General features: G+C 44.1%; 1 protein-coding gene across 3 annotated transcripts; it reads right to left on the bottom strand.

The window, feature by feature from the left end:
• Positions 1–6,038: 6,038 nt before the first annotated feature.
• VLDLR (very low density lipoprotein receptor) lies at positions 6,039–20,802 on the bottom strand. Of its 3 annotated transcripts, XM_084225715.1 has the most exons (19): positions 20,570–20,801; positions 16,427–16,546; positions 15,343–15,465; positions 14,360–14,482; positions 12,672–13,043; positions 12,443–12,565; positions 12,233–12,355; positions 11,663–11,782; positions 11,460–11,585; positions 10,917–11,088; positions 10,372–10,596; positions 10,099–10,217; positions 9,585–9,724; positions 9,341–9,482; positions 8,902–9,048; positions 7,830–7,919; positions 7,358–7,435; positions 7,089–7,258; positions 6,040–6,766 (listed from the first exon to the last, which is right to left on the bottom strand). In XM_084225715.1, exons 1-19 carry the CDS (start codon positions 20,781–20,783, stop codon positions 6,731–6,733), a joined length of 2,763 nt encoding a protein of 920 aa, XP_084081841.1. In that variant the 5' UTR covers positions 20,784–20,801; the 3' UTR covers positions 6,040–6,730. The 3 variants fall into 3 exon arrangements, with proteins under 3 accessions (XP_084081842.1, XP_084081843.1, XP_084081841.1); XM_084225716.1 differs by lacking the exon at positions 7,830–7,919 and having other exon boundaries at positions 6,039–6,766; positions 20,570–20,802; XM_084225717.1 differs by lacking the exons at positions 7,830–7,919; positions 8,902–9,048 and having other exon boundaries at positions 6,039–6,766; positions 20,570–20,802.
• Positions 20,803–21,118: the final 316 nt, after the last annotated feature.

Raw genomic sequence — 21,118 nt, 5'->3', positions numbered from 1 at the left:
GCAAATAGCAGAATGAATGCAATGCACTTTCCACTTACCACATGAGTTATTCAAAAGCCTTTCATACATTCCTAATCTGAAAGCAGCTGTGACTCCTTACAAAGCACAGGACTATGTTGTCTATACTTTTAAGGTCCGTGAAGCTTAAACAATCAAACATGATGGACCAGCGCACAGAAACTCTGGAGTGCCAAGGAATCCTGTGACAATTCCTCACAGCTAACTGTGCCAGCTTGTGTGCTTAGGGTAAATTGCTGAGCAAGGCATTTTCTTCTCTGCCAGGCTGAGGATTTCTCTGAGTTTTGTTTCCTCTCCCCAGTAAACTGAGCTCTTTTTCAGTGCACTTCTCTGTGTACTGCTTCTAAAAGCAAACTGTAAGTTCCTAGCAAATCAAGCTACAAATTTGCCAAGATGAAAAGACATTGATTTGATTTCCTGCCTATTTGTGACAAATACAAAGTAAAAAAATGAAATCATTGGCAATGTATATACTGTGCTGCTGCCTGGTAATGGCCCTTTTAGTCCTCATCATGTTAAGAGCTGATCTGTATCTAGCTAGTCTTCTGGACTTTCATTTATAGTCAAATGGTATTTAATGCAGCTCATAAATTAACAGCTTGTACTGAGAACAATTCCCTCCAAGAAGAATTAATATAGCAGCTTCTCCTTTGACTTAAACTGATGTTATGCTCTTGTCTTCAATGCATTGCTCCACTTTTAATAATAATAATTTCTGAAAATCTTAACACAGGATGTCTTTCTGCCTGATTATCAGTCCTTGATCCTTTGTTTCAACAGATGGATGAGGCATTGCACACTGCCCTCAGAAGAGAACTGGAGCCTTCCCATAAGACCCAGACTTGCTGGCAGGGACTCCTCCTTCAAGGAGCATGCAGGGATGTTGCTGCAGGCCTACTGGAGGCCTCCCAGACTTTGTCTGCTATTTTAGTTGCCCTACCTTTTGCAACATTAGCAGTGGGGCTTCTGCATATCTCGCTTTTGTTCTTGGATTCACCCATGCAATTGCTTCTGATTGTCATGAATTTGGGCCAGATTCCTTCCTGTGAACTATGGCTAACACTGCAGACCTCATTTTACAGCATCAAGCGTCTTCTCAAAAACAGATAAAGAGGATGTGCAGGCAAAGGGGAAGCTGCCTCATATTTAAGCACACCAGAGGTACTGGAATATTCTCTGGTGAGGATTGACCTCCTCACAGCAGACCCCTGGCTCAGCCCTGTCTCTTGAGGCAGAGTGTGAAGCTTCACTTCCTCCCTACAGGACAGCAGGCTCCGGAGATAACTGATTTACACAAGTTGTGATTATTTCAATTCTTCACTGACTCATTAATGTGAGTGTTAGGCTCCTAATGACCAGGGCGTCGGCGTGACTTCCTTCTATTCTGAGGTAATTTAAAGTCAGTTTCGTTTTCTCAGTTGCCCCTACAGTACCATGTAAAAAAAGCTGCCACTTAGTGTTAAATTAACTAACTGCTACTGAAGTGTCAGATGAGAAGAACAAAATGAATGTCAGGCCTAATTATTAAAGCTATCCATCACAGCCACTTGCAGAGGACGACTCTGGAGTGGATCCTTTCAACCGCTGAACACTGAAAGAAAGTTTTGGGGTAGCTCCTAGTGACAGTCATGTCTGCTATGCTTGTACAGGGAGCACCAAGCAGCCTTCTAAAAGAGATTCTTGGTGGTCAACAAGGGACTCTTATACGATGTCATGTAATTGGGACCATCCACTGCTTGCCTGCGACGTTCCAATTACAAAGACAGCTAACAAAACATTAGTCCTCAGCAGTCAGTGGGTATTTGCATCTGAAACCTAAGATGGTGAAAAATGGCTTTTTTGAGTGGTTTTTCTCTCAGATGGATGCACTGCATCAAATACTGAAATGCAGTTCTCATGACACCATTTGAATTATGCTCTCTGTAAGCAAGCAGTTTTACAACTTTTCTTTCTCTGCATCCACTTACATAAATTAAACTAGCAGTGGAGGCTGCCAGAAAGACAAAGGGCTATGAAGAAATAGCTCTTTATATGCTACAATCTGCCAGCTACCCACTTTGTCCAAGCAATTCTTCAAACTGTTTTTGAGACAAGATATATGTATGCTACAATTAAAAAAATCACCAGGTTTTACCAGGCACCAGGAATTTGATAATGTGTGTGGATCACAACCAAAAACTTATACATAAATTCTACAGACACCATCCACCCTCTGCCCCTAAATGACTTTCACTTATTCTTCCACCAAAAAAAAGTTGGGGGAGAGGGGCAGTGAGTTGAATGCTGTCTAATTAAAGAATAATCAGTGTTTCTTCTTGTAAAATCAGAATGACCAAGTTGTTCCTGTATGAATATAGCACATGCAACTTGAATTTTGTCCCAAGGCTTCATTAAGGACCATTATTCGTAGAAAGTTAGTGGGATGATTTTTTTTTTTACCACTAGAGGTACCAGCAAAAGTTAGAAATTCACAGTATTTGTTATTTAGACAGTAGCAGCCACAAAACAATATGGAATTGTAACCTAACTTTTCAGAAAGTCTTCATTTAAATGCATGTATGAGCTCTCATATATTTAAGGGTCCAAAAAAGGAATAAGCTGTCTAAACTGAACCACGCTCCTCAGCTGCACACATCCACAAAGGGGACTTTAGAACATGCAGCACTATTTCTAGATGGCTGTGGCATTGACTGCATTCAATGATCAGCCTTTCAAAAATACTTTCACTGGAAAGAAACAAGTGTTCTGATTGTTAAGTTTATCTTTTTACATTGCTCTCCACCTATCAGCTTCAAGTATATGCACTGGCAGAGAATACATTTTCATGTATTTTGAAGCTTGACACTAGGAAAGGATCTCTAGGAAAGAGGGAAAAAATTAGCTTAAAACTGTCAAGTTTTTCTACAGAGAACATCACCACAGCAAAGATCCATTTTTATGAAATGTGTATTTCACAATCATTTGTTTTGATTTAATGCTTAGTGTTTCCTATCTTCAAGCAATTTATTAAGCAGCAAAGAGTATGTTCGTGAAATTAGCCTTCAGGTACCTGTTTAGGTTTTTGGGGTGAGGGGGAAGTTCATGTATGATGTGAAGCCTTTTCCACTGCTTGACTGGAGTGTGAAAGTGTCCCAGCCAGGGTTGTGCAAGGAGAATTAAGACAATCATTCTTTCCACAGGCAGTCTTTATTTCAGATGTTTAACAGCCTGGATATTCAGGAGCCTGATTGCACAGCCTCCCCAGGGACAGTCTGTCCCTCCCCTGCTCTGAATAACTTTTCATGAGTATGGGTAAATTTCAAAGCTCTTTCAGGAGAGGAAAAGCAAAAACCAGCAAGCAAGGAATGTATTAAGTTGGCTTCAAAAGAGCAGACAGACCTCACCAAACACCTTTTTCCAGTAAGTGACAATACCAACCACTGTTGTGAGGCAGCTCAAAGAAGGAACATGAGCACTTTTCTTCACAGACACGCTGTGCTATACCTATAGAAAGTACTGGCAGCCCTCCACTTATATCCAGGTTGTGATGTGAAGAGAGCTTCTGCAGCTGTAGGCTTTTTTCTTTTATCTGAGGACTCTCCCACTATTTCTTCCAGCCTAAGTCTTTGTTTCTGTACTTCTCTTATCTAGCAGGATTCAGCACTTACATAAAAGTAGATAAGTGCGTCTTTGCTGTTTCAGGAAAGATCTGATTGGAAAACAGGTATGCCCATTAAAAATGTAGGCAAACACAAGTTGGGTTGGAAAAAGCATATTGTAGCTACCTGTAGAGGAACAAGGTACAGAAGAGGAAGAAAGTCACATGAGCAGCATCAATTCTCTTTTATGTTCATTCCCCTCGGAGCAATAATGTAAAATATTTACAGCGCTATAAAAACAAAGGCAGATCAAATAGGAGGCAGAAAATAATGTGGGGGCAGAGGAAGTGTCTTAAGAGAAATTTGCATGCTTACAGGATTCAAATTTAGCTTTGCACTCACACTGGCCAGCAGACACTGAACAGAAATAGGCAGTATTTAGAACCAGAGGCCTTATTTATTTTTCTGTGAAGCAAAAACTATACCAATTACTTTGATACTACCTCAATAACCAACTACAGTCATGTTTTTGTATTTATAAGCAGAAAATTCTTCAGGAGGAATATAAAGTCAACTTGACAATGAAATCTGACCAAAGAGGTTATTAATGTCCCATTGCTCTGGGATACTACAAGGCTGCAGCAGAGGAGCTGAGACTGGGATGATGACTGAGAATTCCTTCAGTGGACACCAGCACAGCCACAGGGTGCTGCTGTAGGAGTGCTCAGTATGGCTAAACCATCTTCACTAGATGCCAAAGGAGTCATGAGACGAGGAGTGAAACAGAGTCAAACACTTGCAGATGTCAGGGGGAAAAAAAACTGTTATAAAAGAGAGGAAGGTATTTGTCAATGCAAGCTGGATCTGTTTTTACAGAAGGAATCTCTGACCACTCTCCAAGCCTGCTGTGGAAGTAAACAATGATTTCATAACACAAAAATGAAGAGGGGCAGGAAAGAATAAATCTAGTGAGACCAAAAAGTAAAAAACATTTGTGAATTAGTACAAACATTCCTGTATCATCTCCTGCTACTACCTCATATTTCCCACTCCTCCCTCCTGCTATATGAGGCCATATAAGTTTTACCTGAAGTTTTAAGTCCCTTCTAGACTATAGGAATAAATTTTCTTTGTCAAGGCACTATTCTTTGTTCAGCACATTGGAGTAAAGTCAGAAAACAAATTCCTAGAGTCCACAGTGCCTGTAAAAATTACCTCAGGTTCCCAAAATAGACTTGAGTTGCTACTTCAAATAAAAATTAATCACAGGACGAAATGTCTTTATTGGTTTTACTGGTCTCTCCTTTTACCATTTGGTATGATACTGATAAGAGCAATGAACTTCATCAAAAAAGTAGAGCTGCTCTGTACAAAGACTGGGAAGGCAGAGCATTTTGCCTGTAATTAGCTGCCATGTGAATTTATAATTAACCATCTGACTGAGAATTATGTTTGGTTTTGTCACATCTGACTACAAATACTTCAGAGTATCCAGAGTTAAGACTTTAACTGAAAAAGTTTAATTCTACGCCGTAACTAATGAATCTCACATATTACGCAGCCAAGAAAGGCACTTCATCCCCAAAAGGTACTTGGCAAAATAGATACAGTATCGCCAGCCAGAAACTTTAGAGGCCCCCTTACATCCTACTCTTTGCAAGACAATTTAGTCCGCAAGAGTTCCAGATATCTTGAATGCCTGCAGTCAAGAGTTGCCAGAGATAGCTGGTTAGAGGCTTCAACTCCCTGAAGAGTTGTGAACTCACTAGAAACAACTTATTTTAAATCTGCACAAGTTGGCAGCTGTCCTCATCTGTTAATAAAGGAGTCCACAATACAAGAAGACCATTAAGAGAACAGACCCCAGCTGTAACTGCAATAAGAACAGGCATTAGAAGCAAGCCTAGGAACTGATCCAAGTTCTGACTCGAGGATTTTTTGTTACTATTTTAGAGACAGGATTGATTGAGAATGATTTAACATGTCATCGCTAAGGCACAACCAAGAGATTATTGCTTCTTCCAAATGATGTCTTAGCCTTGAAACTTCATCCCTCCCACCACAAGCAATTTTTTTCTTACCTTGAAGGGGGAAGGATCAGCAACAGTCAAGTAGCACCTCATACTTCAAAAGTTATGGGGAGTAACTGCCAATAGCCTGACACTGCAAGGACCTCAGACTCACCTGGCAGACCACACTCTGACCTGTCTCCATCTTGCATGTCTGCCTCTCAAAATATTGCAGCAGCAGTTGTGTCATTTTAGCCTGGGTCAGTCCTAACTTAGGAGATCAGCTGGGCTTCTCTAATAGGAGACCCACTCTGTCCATTACTCTGTGTAGACTGGTAGTCTCAAGAACAAACATGCCACCTGGCAAGTGTCTTAGCTGCCTAGAATGCTGCCAGAAATAATTGAAGAAATACTTCGTGATCTCTCTGGCCGTGGTAGTGCAGCCTACTAAAGCGTTCAACTTAGAAGATACATCATTTTACTTCAGTGCTGACATAATAATCAAGAACAATACTTAAACTGCTTGACTCATTTTATTTTTATCCCCTTGGCTGCATTTGAGTTTTACAGTGGTTTCTTAAAGATAATTCATTCTTGTAGACCTCTAGGAGGTAACAGACAAGATTGTTTCAATCATACATATAAAATTACTTATGTTTACAAATTTTTGGCAATCATAATAACCCGTTTTATCCTATTGCCATTGCCCCAATCATTGAAAAAGAGAGTGTACAATAATTTACATCTGAAGTATTTCAAAGTGCTTGATAGTGATTTTCCAATAATTATTTACAAGTGGCCTATAGACATATGTACAGGTGTTACAAGTTGTGGCTGGAATATGGCTTTCTATGGAAAGTGCTTTATATATGGTCAGTGATGTTACTGACTAACCAACCCAAGGGTTACTGATAAAACTGTAACCACTAACAGCTGAATTGTTGTGGACAAGTATTTACAGAGTTGTTAAGCTGTAGAAAATAACTATTTACACAAGTGTTCCATAAATACAGAAAGTATCTTCTTTCTTCCAAGAATGGAGGAAGTCCTTCAGCCACAAACCTGGTTACTATCCCCAAAGAGTGTAAGACACAAGTAAACTGAAAGTGATTGCTGATCCAGTGCTCACGCCATATCATCATCTGTGCTGACAACCGATATCTGTAAAAAAGTAAGTACAAGTTAGCTACAGTTGCACTAATAAAAGACAAAGCAATCATTGCTAATGACACATCATTGCTAATTCTGCAGGCTAGTGACCACCTTCAGCACAGACTACTCCATCCGAGGTACCGACACTAGTTACCTACCAAAACTTTAACCTTAATTATAGGGTAAAATTGTCAGTGATTCAGCCCAGTAGTGCCTGCAGCCAGCAGCTTTCAAAAGCAGAGACCTCTCCTAAATTCAATTCAGGTATCATTTGGCAGTCTTTCTACTCCAGTTATTAACCTGCAGTCTCAGACATAGCAGGTTTACTTACTGCAGGGTAGGTGTGTCCTACTGAACCACTGTGTCTTCCAATATCAATTGTGAGATCCTCTTCTGTGGTTTTTAGGTAAACTGGATTATCAAAATTCATGCTTTTCATGTTCTTGTGCTGCCAGTTACGCCACATGAAGTAGCCGGCTGCTGCAGCCATCATCAGCAACACTGCAGGGAGATAAAGAGATTGCAAACATGGAGTAGAGTCAGGTCAAGCTCCTAAGAGTGGCTTGTCCCACCACATGGGGTCCAAAATGCTCTACTCACCAGCAGGAAGAATGATCCAAGCTGCTGATGTTCTTCCAGCTGCAGTTACTTCAGAGGTTGTACCACTAGTGTTGAATCCTGCATGAGAATTTGACGCAGTGAGCTTGCGTACTGACAGGCTGGCACATTGTCATATGCAAGCATTTCCCAAACCCAGAAGCTCCTATTTGATTAGCTTCTCAGTAGCACACTGCTAGAACAGCCTAACATGCTCCATCCTGTATTAGTTGGAAGCTTTCTTTATTACTTGCCTTCTCTGAGCACTCCGGGGATTTCATGGAACCTACAGATTCCACACTGTCCTGTGTGCTCTAAATCTGTTTAACACATGCTCCAGCTGCTGCACTACACAAAGTGATCTGGCCTGTGTTCTCTACTTGCATGCAAAGGAAAAAACTTCCAAGTAGGCTAGTTGGTCAGTTTGCATTTAATTTCTCTAATGTTTAGCAGTGTGAGTTATTGGGACCAGTACCTCCAGGAACTAGTCCAACAGTTGGAGATTTTTCTGTTGTGCTGGTATCTTTAGCCTCAGTGTAAGCCACAGTTGTTCCAGTACCTGAAACTAATTATAGATCAAGAACTAATTATAGATCAGTTAATCCTGAAGTTCTGCAATGGCTTTGCTATGAGAGCCATGGTAGTGAAGGTTCAGCAGATGGCAAAAATGGTCATGCAGGTTGTTAGCTTCACTGGGAACGCTGACATTAACTATTTCACTAGCACGCCCTCAGCAGAGAGTTCTTGATGAAAAGTAGTTCCAAGAACAAGGCCAGACAGTTAATCAGGAATGAATTACAGGCATTTAAAGTCACAACAGTCATAAGCCATCCCACCCCTCACATAAGGTTTTCTGAACAAGATTTTAATTTTACTGGTTTAAGTTTACAGGTTAGGTACAGCCTTTTTTAAGTTTACAGCCTGATTTTAAATTTACTGGTTAGGTACAGCCTTTGATGCCCATAGCAACTTTTTAGAGCAGCCAAGGGAGGCCAGCATCCTTGTATTTAGCACTCTGTGGCAGTCAGAATCAATATGTAATACAGTCAGTGGCACCTTGGAGTTTCTAGTTCCACTCCACAGGACAAACCAAGCCTGCTGCATAGTCAGTGGTGACAACAGTAGTACAGCAGCATGCTCATCTGGACTGAAAGGGAGGTACAAACTTCCTCGGGCAGCAACATTAGCCAATCACCTTTTGATCTGTGTATTTATAGGTACAGCCATGTTAGTTTATACCCCTGTTTTGTAAGAGGCTGAGAACGTTTTGTCCTTGTGCTTGCTGTCTGCAGAAAGCCATGGAGGTACAAGGTCTTGTTGCAAATGGTGATGATGATGCAGAAGCAAAGCATGGACTTTGAACAGCACCTGCAGACTCTAAGGGCCATATTAATGCATAAGGACCTCCCCTCCAGGATTAATTACATCAGATTAATTTTAGCAAAGCCATCAGCCTATATTGCTATATTTCCTTCCCCCTAACAGTTCAATACTCTCCTGCCCCTTTCCCATTCATCCTGGGAATGATCTCAGTTGTGTTACAGTACCTGTACATCTCAGACCATCCTCCTGCAAGAAGTACCCCGCAGGACATGCACAGGTGTACTTTGGAGAATGTTCATTTATCTGAGGAGCAGGCAGGCACAGGTAGCTACAGCCTCCATTTGCCATGTGCTCTTCACACCAGTTCCTACCTGTTGGTACAGCAATTAAGGAGTGAACAAGAGTGAGCCTTCATGCTCCAGGTGTGTAGCAGAAGTATTTGCTTATTTTAGTAGAATTAATTGTCTCAGCTGGTTATAGATTTATATCTGCTCTGCCCAAGAAAGAGCAACTGCAACTAGACCTCTTAATGCCCATGAGGCTGCCTATGTTAGAAGCTCCAAGAGCAAGAGTAGGAATTGACAGCTGTAGTGTAGGGAAGACTTGCCACCATCCAGGCAGGGCAAGTATTCACTGACTTAACTATAAACTGTTTGAAATTACCTGAAGGCTGAACAAGTTCATGATACACAATGATGTCCTGTGCATCATTGAGGTTGTTCACAAGGGTAACCAAATCTGTTCCAGTAAATTTGTTGGCACCATAGACTGCCTCATTCTCTCCATCAATCCAGTACACACGGTCCTGGAAGACAATGTCATTGCATCCCATTACCTCCATGATGCTACCGGCCCCATACCAGCAAGAAGAGGATCTTTGACAATGACGACAGGAAGTCATTCTTACCTCAAAAATGGTTAGAGCAAGAGGATGAGGAAGGAACATATGTGACTTCAGCACAATTCTACGATCCTGGCCATTCAAGTCCACACTTGACAGCACGTGTAGTTTGGAATCAAGCCAGTACAGGCGGCTTTTTACAAGATCTAGGAGGGGGAAAACCAATACATTTAGTGTCCACATGGAGGAAACCTCCAAAGCTTGCTGTGAGAATTGAAACACGCACAGGTTTGAGAATTGTGGCAGTGTTGCCCTTGTAGTTTCTTACCATTCCAGGATACAGAGGGCTGCTGAATGATGCCTATGTGGCCTGTGCCTCAACTATAATATAGAGCAGTTCAGGAAAAGTTACTATTTCAGTATCTGAGAAGTGCTGATGCCTGTTGCAGTGTCTTCAGGCATACAGAAACTTCCTTTTCTCAGAAGCTGAAAATAGTTCTCTGAAGAATGACCCTGGCTTTTGTAGCAAAAAAATTGCTAAAGCTCCAGAATACCTCTGGCAGAGACAAGTTCAACATACCTAGAGCAATTCCATTAGGCCATTGGATTTCTGTTGTCACAAGCTGCTGTCTGTCAAATCCATTCATTCCTGCTTTTTCAATTTTTGCTGGCTCACCCCAGTCTGACCAGTACATAAAGCTGTGAAGCAGAATTTATGTTGTATGATGCACTATAGTACTGTGTAGTATCACTCTTTATTATGACCAATAACTAACAAAGGCTACCTAAGTCAGTTATCAGAACATGTAGTTGGTAGGTCCACTCTTTTAAAAGAACCTGGACAAATACTCACCCAGAGATAGGATCTACAGCAATAGAAGCTGGCTCTCTCAGCTCAGAGAGAAACAAAACCTTTCTTTTTGTGCCATCTAGGCTAGCCACTGAAATGGTCTTTGCAGCTGAGTCCGACCAGTAGATGTTCTTATAAACCCAGTCAACAGCAATTCCTGCAGGGCTGTGTATGTTGTCCAAGATTCTGATGTGTGTTCCAACTTTATCACGGGTATCAATAGAGGCACTGGAAGACAAGAATTACTTGCTTTCAGCCACTTCCACTGCAGATACTATCCCTTGGCACACCTCAGCAAATACTGCACAAGATTTCAGGTAGAAAATGCATGTGGGACTTTCCACAGAGTGCCTTTTGTATGTAGCAGCAGTTACTAGGAAGTGCAACAGGCATACACATTGGTAGCTGTGGGAGGTTGCATCAACTGTACTTTGTCTTTAGGACACCAGGATTCTAGTTTTCATTACCAGAGACTAGAGAAATAGCTTGTGTAAAACCATGAGATGGTTTATGGAAGCACACAAGGTTCAGAAACTAAGCCCATTTACCTGAAGATCGCTTTCTGGCTGAAGTCTGCCCAGTAAAGCTTTTGCTCAGCAATATCAGCATCTAGAGCTATAGAGTTTCTTAGCTGCTCTACAAGCTGAATGTATTCTTTTCTCTCAAGGCCAATCTTCCTTATGTCCCGGCGGTTGGTGAAAATTAGACTTGGTTCTTTCCCTGTGAAAAGAGTTTGTTATCTGTACTTCTAGATATTCAGTCACACACTTTTCTTTTACAAAAAGATTTAAGAGTCATATTTAGTATTTGCCATTCCACGCTTGCTAGCAGATGCTGACAGACGACTTGGCTATACCATACCTCATCCTTTTCTCCCTCCACAACTTGATGGGGAGGATCCTCCTGCCCAGGGAGCAGACACAAGCAGTTCATGTCAGGCAGCTTTAAGTAATGTATCATGCTATCATTTGAAGCGGTAGTAGTGATCAGTAACACCTTAATAACTAGTGTAAAAACCACAGTAGTATAAACAGCACATCATTTGCTGACTCATTTTAAAGTGGGGATATGAAAGTCATGTCAACACTCACCAACTGCCTTGCACACCCCAGTAGCAAGATCCATCTGATAGCCACGGCTACATTCACATTTGTAGCCCCCTTTCAGGTTGATACAGATCTGACTACATATACCAGGGTTCTGACATTCATCAATATCTGTAAAAACAAAAATTTAATTTATGCTCACCTCCAATATCACCAGTAGAGTCAATGTTAAACTATTAGGTACGTACCTCCACAGGTTCTCCTGTCCAGAAGCTCAAACCCAGCTGGACAGTCACATTCATAGCCAATAATGAGATCTCTGCAGATATGAGAGCATCCGCCATTGTTCAGCAGACATTCATTGATGTCTAGGAGAGAGAATTGGCCACTTCTGAGAAGGCATGCTTGTTTAGTTTTATAGTCTTAGCCATGGAGCACTTTTCCAGGCACACACCCACTTTCTAACAATGCCTGCCGCCTCTGATAAACTGTTCTGGCACTCAAAGTCATGAACAAGAGAACCCCTTCAAATTCATGTTCACTCAGCTACCAGCACTTTCTCTGTGTTACAAGCAGGCAGCAATGAAGATTGAGGTTCCTGAAGTTCCAATGTTTGCAATGCTTTCAAATGCTTTCCTGACTGCAAAGAAATCATCCTATCAATAAAACTACAATAAAACTAGTCTATTAACTAGGTTGGTCTCAGTTGTAAGTTAGTCACCAAGAATTACCAATGGGCATTCCAGCTGATATCTGACAACTCTATAGAGGCTATGTCTAAGCATATCTAGTAGCCAGCAAAGAGTTTATTCACTTACTACACTCCTTGAGGGGCTCATCACTCCAGTCCTTGCAGTCTCTCTGCTGGTTACACACTTTATTGATATCTATGCATTCTCCACTTCTGCACTTGAATTTGCCAGGTCCAGAACACTGAATAACTGACATAAGGAAGATTGTGAGGGTGACTACCAGCTTCAACAGATATTCTGCAAGGACTTTACTCTTGCTCAGTTCCACACACTTACCGTTGTTACAGTTTGCTTCATCTGTGCCATCCAGACAATCTCTCACACCATTGCACTGCCTACTCCCGTGGATGCAGTTCCCATCTTCACATCTGAACTGGTCTGGTCGACAGGTCCGAGAAGCTGAGGACACAGCCATTACAGACTTTTACTCCTGAGGTTTACTGAAGCAAAGGAAATAAAAGAGGAGTCAAGCAGTACCTCCTAGAGAAGGACCAAGTGAACTTACGGCAGTTGATTTCATCACTTCCATCCTTGCAGTCAGGATCTCCATCACAGCGCCACTTTTTGTGGATACATTCACCTGAGCCACACTGCACCTCGCTGGCAGAGCACTTCACAGAAGGTGCAGGCTGGCGGCCACATTGCTCTAGAGACTCATCTGAGTGGTCAGAGCAGTCAGCATCGTCATCACACACCCAGCTGAGGGGAATGCAAGCCAAGCTCTTGCACTGGAACTCATGAACTCCACAGGTAGGAGGTGCACACTCCAGCTCATCGCTACCATCACTGCAGTCATCTTGACCATTGCAGACAAAGCTCTTGGAAATACATTGCCCGCTGCTGCATGTGAAGTCTGCTGGACTACAAGTCACATTGCCTGGGGTAATGGGAGTGAGAGAGATTAGTACATTGTCACAAGAAGGCTGACTTTTGAGTAGATATTTTGTTTTGCAGCTGCCAGCTGACACAAGATCAGCATCCTGTATAAGGAATAGGGAAGCCTAAGTGATCACCTACAGGACACTTGGGTTCCACAGACCATCCTCATTACCTTTGGACATTGTAAGTGATAGGCATCAGATTTGAACTACTGAGTGAAAATAACCTTCTGAAGTAGCTAGGCTGTCCCGCACTTCAGATTGCAACTCTTTCAGAAAACAGGGTCTAACCCTGTGAACCAAAGGCAGAAGGTAAAAGAAATGCTAACTCAAGAGTACAGACTAACATTAAGGTAGCCTGATGGTCAGCATATACTGTAGTTTGAAATTAAAGTGTTTTGTACTGGTCCCCAAGACAGCAGTGCCCCATTTGCCTGGACCAGTAGGGATAACAGACCAAGATCTTGCCCGAGTTGATCCCGTGGTTAAGCGCACCCATGCAATTTATGTCAGCACAAATTATGCTGGTTTAATAGCAAGGTAGCTAATAGCTCAATGTGCCTAGGCTCATCGTTTTCTCAGCTTCATTAGAAACACTGTCTGTAGATTTACTTAGATCAAGGCATTAGTTTGTTGACTAAGATGGCAACTCCACAGACACATAGCAAAATTCTGGAGATCTGTGTCTCATTAGGCCATCCAGGTAAGGTGGTTCCAATGGAAGCCAGCCCTGTGGCTTTGGTTACAGCAAGTATGTCTCAGGACACCTCAGAAAACTCACATGTATGCAAATTCTTTTGAATAAGCCAGGAATGCTGAACTCTAATGCTGCAATAGCAGCTTTACTTCTGTACCAGCCTGAAGTTTCCCTCCCAAGCCACCCAAACATCAGAAATCCAGCTTCACAGATATTTCAGGATAGGACTATAAAGTAGATTAGTTATGCTCTTTGCTAAAAGTTGCTACTACACCTTTAGGAGACAATTTGTTGATGTAAGCAGCAATTTCAGAAACTCTCCAGAAAACAAGTTCTGACAGTTGGCTTGCCAGGTGACTAAACATACCTATGGCTACTGCCAAAATTAGCAGAGAAAAAAAGACACACATAGAAAAGCTTACATTATTGTAGCTCTTAATTTAGCAGGACAGAGGACTGTTAGAAAAGGTTTGCTTTAAGTAGCTGCAAAACAAGATTAGTGTAGGAGAGATATTGATACTATCAAAAATTTATCTTCCCAGATGTACTGCCCAGCTAGCTCCTTTCCAGACAAGTCAATTTCAAACAGAGTTATGCAACCACCATTTCTCTCCTTACCACAATTCTGTTCATCTTCTTCACTGTCACAGTCTTTTTCACCATCACATTTCCAGGACACTGGGATACACTGAGTTGACTGAGGACCACAGCTGATTTCATTTACCCGGCATGTTCTTGTGTCTATCGAAAAAAAGTTTAAGTTAAATCTAGGAGCGACTGATCTTGGGTATCAGCATTTGTGCTGAAGATTCAGACGGAAAAGCTTCAGGTCTGGACAAAGTTGCAGTTATTTAGATGCCAACATCTGTATAAATTGATGGAAAAGGCTAGACTATTCTGTAGTGTTCAGTTAAAAAAGATGTTTCTAGTTCCTAAGAGATGAATATTTAAAGGTACCTTTGTAGTGGTAGCTTTGTGATTGCACGCCAATTACACTGTAGCAGCTTGAGCTACAACAGATAGTAGAAGGGAGGAGTAATGCCAAAGTGCACTAGGACTTGGGCTGAAATATTCCCCACTACGAATCCTACTAATACAAGAAAATGACAATTTCTGTATCCTTATTACTTGATAAGTTATGATACTTCAGACCAAAGCTGCTAATCCTGAGACCTCACAGTCGAGCTTCTGTACTACGGCTTCCCACACACAACAGGTAGTCAGATACTCAGTCCCTAATTAGCTCTCTAGTATTGGGGCTGCACTTGCAAAGCAGCTGCCTTGGAGAACAGCAATGACTCGATGGACAAGCCACAGTGACGGTCAGGCCTATCGTGCTTTACTTGCTGCTGCAGACTGTGAGGAAAGCCTGGTACCTGCAACCTCTTACCAGTGCAAGTGCAAGGGTGCCCACTCAGTTCTGCATCTTTTTAAGCAATGAAAAGTCTCCTCAGGGCCCTGACAGGGCCAAGCACTTAGGAAGGTGCTCCCCAAGACAAGTTCATCCCTGCTTTAGGAGGAGAGCCAGACTGCAAGCAGGCAGGAAGTCAAAATGCTCCTCCCCACAGGCTTGGCTACACCAGCATGCCAGGTTCACTTACGGCACAGTTCGGAACTCTCATCAGACCCATCCTCACAGTCGGGATCCCCATCACACTGCCATCTGTTAGGCACACATTGACCACTGAGGCACACAAAGTCAGATTCGGCACACGTCTTCTTCACTGCAAGCAAGAAAAAGACACTTGTTTAGGCACCAGAGCTTAGCTTATTTAGTGCTAACAGGGATCAGCTTTGTTGCTCTAGAAAGTTATTCACGTCCTTGGCTTGCGGATGCTTGGTGCTGCCCCCCACCAACGCAGTAAACAGTGCTCTTGACCGCTTCCTACAGAGTACGAAGTGGTCAAATGTTTCTCTGTGTACAGAGAAACATTTCTATTCATCTAATCAGGCACTGAAGGACTGCTATTGCTAAGGAGACTAAGCAGGTTAGTTTATATTAGCTGCTGCTTTGAACAGACATGGGTTAAAATAAGGTCTGTTGATATTAATATTTAGGTTCTGAACTCTGAGTTTATAGTTGAGGCATTTGATTTGTCATTACAGAAGCGTGGTACTATGTAACTCTAGGGTAATAGTTTAGGTCTGCCTGAGGAGACTGGCAGTTCAACCACACCAGTGATGGATATAGAGTATACTTTGCCTGGTCTCCAAGTAAATCTAGTCATCTATCTTGGCTTCTATGTCTGCTTAAAGCTAGGGTTGGCTAGACTTAATGTTTATAGGAGACACAGAAGAATCACTTTCACATATAAAACAGGGCTTTTAGCCATGGAATAGCCAACAGCAGAGTGCTAATAGCAAACATTTTCTATTATGTATTCAAGAAACAACTGAGAACAGGCTTATATTCTGTTCCTGTCAGTCATCACTCTCACAAGTGAAGAATTTTGGTCACAAGCTTTGTCTCAGTCACCAATTTCAGGACAGTTAGATAACACTCAGGAAAATTCAATTGCCTCAGATGGGTACAAGGAATCAACAGTGGTTATTCTAAGGAGTTTGTCTTTGTGTTCCAGCTGCCAGAAGTGCTGGGCAGGATAGGCATCCCTCCAGCTATCTATTGTTAAAACCCCACTTCCAACTAGCAAGTACTAGTACAGAGGAATTATTTTGATTACTTACCACAAGCACTCTCATCACTGCCATCTGAACAGTCTTCATCACCATCACATTTCCAGATTTGAGGAATACAGCGTCCATTACCACATGCAAACTGGGATTCTTCACACTTTGCTCTTGCACCTTCAATGAAAAAAGGAACCTACGCCTCAGTACTGTCAAGCAATACCTTCTCGCTTCCCCACTGATCAAGAAGCTACCCAGCCTAATCAAGAGCATAAAATCAACACGAAACCAGATCTGAGCTCCAAATTTTTGCAATCACCTTATTCAATCATGACAGTGGAGCCAAAGCTTTCCTTCATTGTACAAGAGCAGAGTTTAAGCACCATAACCGTCCACCTGCCAAACAGCAGTGAATAGTCTCAGTGTTACTCTCACTCAGTTTTCCTCTTCAAGGCAGGGTCAAGCCTGCAAAAGTGTGTGCCCATAATTACTTTTGCTGTCTCACCTCTAGCATCACATTCTCAAAACTCTACAAACTTTAAGCAAACTGGGTTTAAATTTGATTAATGTCAAGCTGGATTAGCATTTCAATGCTCTGCTGCTAATACATTACAGCAGAATCCCCAAGACATCTATAAAGGTACCTTAGATAACTGCTCTGTAGCTGAGCAAGTTTTCATGTTTTGTGTTACTCCTCAAAAAGTGGTATCCAGAGACATTCCTTGGTATACACCAAAAGAAGTGTGATGCTAAAAGAGCAAAGTAATTCATCACTTCCTTCTGGAATGAAGCCATTGTCTCACAACTGGTAAGTCTTGGATTGCTAGTGTGTTTGAGTAAGGTACTGCTTTCTGCATGATTCATAGAGTGCATTTTCCAGTGTATCTTCAGCTCTACAACTGTATGACCCCATCCCTCAAGGGAACGTGCTTTATCTTGGAAGCCCTGTTATAGCTGTCACTAAAAGCAGCAGCCTGCATCTTCAGCAGCTAAGCCAGAGCTGTTCCACTTAATGCACGCAGGCAAGTGTGTAAGATTGTGCATCGGTATTGGCTGCACATGCCTAGGAGCATGATGCAAGACTCCTGATCCTTCTTGGTTTATTGCATCATTTAATGAGAGTGCTTTGTCCTGGCATTCCAGAGCTCAAAGGGCATCAAATTTTAGTAGAGTATTATTTGCTATTTTTATAACCTCTCTGTATGACATGCAAAATGCCAGACAGTTTCCAAGCAGCAGGAAGGTACTCAGCCATTTTACATTATATTGGCTAGCCATCAGGCATGAGGTACTCACAAATGCTGGACAGTACAAGCAAGAACAACATGAACAATTCTATCTGCTGAATGTCTCATGTAAATCCATGAACAAGGATGTGAAAAAGCACCTTACTGAGTTCTTCTAATGTTTTAGTAGCCTTACTGGAGAAGTAAAGCAGTAACCCTCTTGTAAGAACAAAGTTAACAACTTTTGTCATAGGAACTGTGTTCAAAAATTACCAAAAATCAGAACATCAGCTCTTGTGTGTACTGTTTCCATTCCCCTGTTTCCTTTTCTGGTTGGGAATTACAACAGCATGTGCTTTCTAATAGCGTGGCTTTGTAAAGCTACTACTACTACTTGGTCATGAGCTGTCAATCAATTAGCTTGCCTTGTGCCAGGCAGCACACCCCTGCCACCTAAGAGTGGGAATAGATGCCATGCTTAGAAGCTTGTTGTAAGCCTAATACCTTGTTGTCCAGCAACCTCTAAAAGGTTAGAGTTGTGGGCCCTGGTCACACATTTCAGGTTTTACTGTACTACTGCATAAAATATGCAACAACTGACTCCTGCTAGTTTCAGGACTTCCTCATCCAGGCGTTCAGAGTGAGAACAGTCAACCTTTCCCAAAATAGCATACAGAGATATTAGACTAAGCCTGCCACTAAGGAGATCCCAAAATAACTCCATGGCCCTTAGTTACTCTGTTTCAAGTTAGAATAACCAGAAAAGGCTTGCTGAGGCTGCCTAGTACATTGTAACACCATTTTGATCAAATGCTAAAGGGAAGCTACACACAAAGCTAAAAGAAACCATGGCTGAGCTTGGAGTAACAGCTGTAACTTTACAATTACAATCCTAACAAGAAACCCTTCCAAGAATAGGTCATTGCTTCTGCAGCTGATACCAACTGAAATGTCAGAGCAACTACTTTTAGTCCACAAACAAGTAAAAAAAATCGGCAAGACCTAACACCTACACAGGTGCACAAAGGTAGAGGTCAGCATCTGTTACTGCTCCTGAAGATGTCTGTCAGACTCTAAGAGCCACTTGAAATGAGTTCCAGTTAAGATGGTTAGTTACAGCCAGTAACTCTGACCCCCTGTCCTACACCAAGCACAATTCTACAATGCCAGGCAACCAATTTAGTTAGATACCACCAGTCTAATCTGCTGCTATTTGAAGCATGGAGTCATACCTCAGCTGCAGCTTCAATCACTAGACACCTAATGATTTATGGATCAGCATCAATTAGCTGCTAATTCAAAGCTTCTCTTTATGTGCTTTTACAGTAGAGGCACCTTCACACACCTCCTCTTCCTTGGAATATACCTTAGGCTGAAAAATACTGAGAACCAGTAACATTAGAGCCTGTGATTGTTAACACATATTTTACTGTTCCCCAAGTAATTACTTACTATAAGTTGGCTTATAAGCAGCAATGGGTGTAGGGTGAGTGAGCTCAGTTACACTGACTACCCAAGTTAAACTACCTTTCTCCATATCTCTGCTATCACTGTTAGTCTCAGCCCCTTAAGCAAGTTGCCAGATTACTTGTCCGGGCAGCTTCAAACATGTGACACTTGTGTACTGTCATCTGACACCAAGTCCCAGAAAAGCTTCCAACCGTGATTGGGAAACCTTGCGAGAGCTCATATAGGAACTAGCTGAGACTTTTCCCAGACCCTGGCAATTGCAACTAGTAGTAGAAGAGAGCTGATGGAGCCACTAACTCAAATTGAAAGAACAATCAGAATAACTTGGTTAACTAGCCTACTAATTACCATCCACTGTGTATCTCTTGTGATGATTTCTGAGCACAGTGAAGTAGGAGTTTCAGGGCCAGCCAGCCCGGTCCTTCATTCTGCAACTGTTTAACCATGTCTGTGGTGGACCAGGCATGGGGGCAACCTACACAACTGGGAGACGAGAGGTGACTAGGCAGACATTTCTCCTCCCTCTCTTTGTATGAGGACTGGATACAACAACATACTGGCAGGGCTCTACCCAACATACCCGGTGTCTGAACTACTGCACACTGTTATAGGAAACACCACCAAGATGAGACACTTAGGCCTACTTTAGGACAATAGTCAGAACATTTAAGAGCAGTACGACAATGCAGACTTCAACTGCCCACCTCCTACGTCGGAGGGCAGGCTGAAGCTCAGCTCCTCAGGGAAGAAAAGAGTCAGCCAAATGATTACTACCTCCACTTAAGAGTAAAATATTTTTAAATGACCATCTGACTGGCTCACTGTGCAGGACCCCTGCCACTACGGGCAACAGCTTCTACGCCGGGAAGCACCCCGGGAGCTGGCCACGAGCACCGCTACTGGCGAGCGCCCAGCCCCGGGGCAGGGACCCAGCGCCGGCAGGACCCAGCCTTGCCACCAGGTGGAGACCCCTCACGGTGGTTATCCCGGACCATGAGCTAGAGCCATGCCAACGCCGCTGGATAACACAAAGCCTAAGTTGCACCGCAGTTTGACAGCACCTTTAACGCCGCGAGCTTCCCAAGCGCTCCTCTTTCGCCCTCCACAATAGAGCCCCAATCCTCCCCGACACTCTCGCGTTAGTCCCAGCCCCTCAGACACTCCTCCTTAGTATCGATCAGGAAGCCGTGCCCCTCCCGCAGCAGGCGGATACCTCCCGGGGCTCGGTCCCCCCTCACCGCTCCCGCCGCCCGCAGCCCCGGGGGGAAGGCGGCGCCTCGCCCGGCACGGGGGGCGGCGGGGCCGACGCGGCGGCAGCGCCCCCTGTTCACCCGGGCCCGCCCCGCTCCCCCCGGGGCAGCGGGCAGGCAGTCCGAAAGAGCGGGAGAAAATAATGAGCGAGGCAAAAGTAAAGGGCGGTGGGAGACGGGATCGCCGCAGGGGCAGCGGCGGGAGCCGCCCCGGCGGTGCGGGCCCCAGCCCACTCCCCCAGCCCCGCACTCACCGTCGGCGGCGGCGCGCAGGCAGCCAAGGGCGAGCAGCAGCAGCAGCGCCCAGCAGCGCGGGACCCCCCGCCGCTCCGCGCCGCGCCTGCCGGCCGAGGCGCTCGGGTCTCTGGGCTGCCGGTCCAGCCGCATCGCCGCGCCGGGGACAGGGTGCGCGGGCAGGCAGGCGCTGCGGGCGGGGAGCCGAGGAGCAGAGGCGGCAGCCGGAGACATGCACGGGGGGAGGCCGTCCCCGCGGCGCTCTTATAGCAGCCGCCCGGCCGCCCTGCGCGCCCGCTAGTGACTCACGGCGCCGCGCCGGGCCCCGGTTGGCTCGCCAGTACCGCCCGCCCCCGCTGCCTCCTCCGCGGCACCTGCTGCCGCCGCGGCGCGCCCGCACACCGCTCGGCGCGGCTCGGCGGGGCACGGGCGGCGCGGTGAGTGGCGCTGCGGCGGCGCGGAGCGGTGAGGTGCTGCGGGCAGAGCCCCCCGCGCCCCCCCGCCCGGCCCTCCTTCCGCAGGGCGGGGACGGGCACGGTGCGACCCTGCTGCCAGACCCTGCACCGGGG

This window comes from Fringilla coelebs (genome assembly GCF_963513975.1).
Source record: "Fringilla coelebs genome assembly, chromosome: Z".
Taxonomy (NCBI): Eukaryota; Metazoa; Chordata; class Aves; order Passeriformes; family Fringillidae; genus Fringilla; species Fringilla coelebs.
Note: the sequence above shows the minus strand (reverse complement) of the source record. Positions and strands in the feature narration are given on the sequence as shown.

What these genes read in the sequence shown, in the direction of transcription:
- VLDLR (XM_084225715.1), bottom strand. Translation starts at nt 20,783, where the DNA reads ATGTCTCCGGCTGCCGCCTCTGCTCCTCGGCTCCCCGCCCGCAGCGCC. An exon ending in TGAGCCCCTCAAGGAGTGTA is followed by an intron (nt 11,783 to 12,232) that starts GTAAGTGAATAA and finishes TCTCTCTCCTAG; the next exon opens with ACATCAATGAATGTCTGCTG. An exon ending in TGGGGTGTGCAAGGCAGTTG is followed by an intron (nt 11,089 to 11,459) that starts GTGAGTGTTGAC and finishes CTCTTTTCACAG; the next exon opens with GGAAAGAACCAAGTCTAATT.